Here is a 2,500-nt window from a genome sequence, read left to right as displayed (position 1 = left end):
CCTGACGCAGAGGTGACACCCGTGCAGGACAACGCCCGGCAGGTCACTGATACCTTCAGAAAAACAGGAATGGAGAAAGAAATTTTAAAAGATTATTTCAGTATCATGCACCAAGAATTTCTGAAAGACAGTCAGACCCACCTCAAAACATTCTATGATCGAGTGCAAACCTTTGATCCTCTGTCCTTCCTTACCGACTCACCAAAACACCACCATCACATCCAGGACATTTTCTGCAAGATGTCCCTCGTGGAAGGAAGAGGACACCTCCAACAGAGGCGAGACATCGACACTTGCGACGTGCTGACGGTGACGCGCCGCGCGGGACAGAATCCACAGCCGTCCACATCCTCATCGGCCACGCCGCCCACGCACGGCGCCAAGCCACAGCTCATCCTGATCAGGGGCGTGGCAGGAAGCGGCAAAACGACCCTGCTCACCTTCCTTGTCTCAGAGTGGCTTCAGGAGCCCGGCGCCTGCACCATCAAACACCTGGACGAGTACGACATCGTGGTGCGTGTCTTGTGCCGCGATGATGAAGGCCCATCTCTCCAGAACTTCCTCAAAGTGATCCTCCCAAACCATTTTGCTGTGATGGACGAACACCTCATCCCCCTCCTACAACAAAGCAAAGTTCTCTTCCTGATTGACGGCCTGGACGAACTGTCGCCAGGCACTCCATCACACAGCCTTGTGAAGGACATCATCAATATCTCGAAATACTCGCCAGGCTTCACACTCGTCTGCACATCGCGGCCAGAAACCATACAAGACTTCTTGGCCAAATTACCTGATGGTTATGAGGTGTGGGACATGGAGATGAAAAGTGTTAGCCATGAACAAAGAATTCATTTTATCATGAAGCATTACAACAGCTTCCCAGACAAGGGGGACAAAGACCCTGAGAGGCTTGAGTACCTCATGAAACACATTGGCTGGAAGGATTACCTGGGCCTGCCATTAAATTTATTGTTCGTGGCAACACTTTTCTACATCGATCAAGACAAGATCAAAATCACCACCACCCAGACCAGCCTGTACGTCACCATAAGAGATTGGTGCATAGAAAAACTGCAGGCCAGACTCACAGATCATCCACGAGACACAAAGACCCGCGAGGTCCTCATCTCTATGGTTCTACAAGATATATACGACATGTCATTGCAAGGTCTTCTACAAGACCGACTCACTCTGTCAAAACAGGAAGAGCAGAAGCTGATTTGTTGCTGCCTTGGAAAAGGATTACCCAGCAAGGAAGTCATCCCAGCGTTTTTCAATCTTCAAGACACCAGTGACAGGCTGGGGCATCATCAGAAGTACGCAGCCCCACACAAGAGCCTACAGGAATTCTACGGTGCATCAGCAATCGTCCACAAGCTGGTGGAGGACTCACACTCAGCAAACATACGACGCATGCTTCACGACCCGCCGCGCCAACAGCTCCGGAACTTGAGGAACCTGCTCCAGTACGTGGCATGTCTCTTCTGCCACCCACAAACACCACGTCGAGTTTCAGACATACGACGCATGCTTCACGACCCGCCGCCAGAACAGCTCCGGAACTTAAGGAACCTGCTGCTGCACGTGGCAGGTCTCCTCTGCCATCCTAACACACCACTTTGTGCTGCAGCCATACATGTAAGTTGACTATTCATCCTCTTTTCCTCATATTTGATCCTTCCATAGCTGTCTCAGGGGAGCCTGCACCACTGTCAACCTCAATTTTGATCCTTACTAGTCATTAGCAAAAAAAGTACAAGAAATTATTGTAGTGATTACAAGCGCAGGAGGTGAAGGTGGTGGTGAAGCTGGTGGTGGTGGTGGTGGTGGTAGTGGTGGTGAAGGTGGTGGTGGTGGTGCCACGTGGTGGTAGTGGCATCTGTAGTAATCAAAGTAACTCTACACACACAGGAGGAGGTTGTGAAGTGATTATGGTGAAGGTAGTGGTGATGGTGGTGGTGGTGGTATTAATCATAATAACTCAACACATACAGGAGGTGGTGGTGGTGGTGGTGGTGGTGGTGGTAGTGGTGGTGGTGGTGGTGATGGTGGTGGTGGTTGTGGTGGTGGTGGTATTAATGTCATAATAACTCAACACATACAGGAGGTGGTGGTGGTGGTGGTGATGGTGGTGGTGGCTGTGGTGGTGGTGGTATTAATCATAATAATCAACACATACAGGAGGTGGTGGTGGTGGTGGTACTAATGCTAGTAACTCTACATACACAGGAGGTGGTGGACCTGCTGGCGGAGACTGGTGTGGAAGACTGTGGTGATTGGCTGTCCATGCTGGAGGACACTGAAGTGAACAGGACTGCCTTGGATTGTGTTGTCAGACACATTACAAGTGATGAGAGTGAGGAGATAACAATAACAGACAGCACCATCACCAGTGCCAGGGCCCTCCTCCCCCTCATTCCCTCCAAGGAGGTACAGATAGAGCTAAGCAGGAAGGAATCAGACGTGCAGGGGCTCATCTTTGAACACCACAAATACACTG

At 50.6% G+C, this 2,500-nt stretch overlaps 1 protein-coding gene across 1 annotated transcript in view; it reads left to right on the top strand.

Annotated features, from left to right (window-relative positions):
* Nucleotides 1–2,500, top strand: part of LOC135109556 (uncharacterized) — a 21,681-nt gene that overhangs the window by 776 nt on the left and 18,405 nt on the right. Inside the window, exons 1-2 of the mRNA XM_064020984.1 lie at nucleotides 1–1,638; nucleotides 2,230–2,500. The exon at nucleotides 1–1,638 is cut by the window's left edge and continues 776 nt beyond it; the exon at nucleotides 2,230–2,500 is cut by the window's right edge and continues 76 nt beyond it. Coding sequence (XP_063877054.1) covers nucleotides 1–1,638; nucleotides 2,230–2,500 — 1,909 coding nt within the window. The remainder of the gene's footprint in view (nucleotides 1,639–2,229) is intronic.

The sequence above is a fragment of the Scylla paramamosain genome, chromosome 19 (genome assembly GCF_035594125.1).
Source record: "Scylla paramamosain isolate STU-SP2022 chromosome 19, ASM3559412v1, whole genome shotgun sequence".
In the NCBI taxonomy this organism is placed as follows: domain Eukaryota; kingdom Metazoa; phylum Arthropoda; class Malacostraca; order Decapoda; family Portunidae; genus Scylla; species Scylla paramamosain.
Note: the sequence above shows the minus strand (reverse complement) of the source record. Positions and strands in the feature narration are given on the sequence as shown.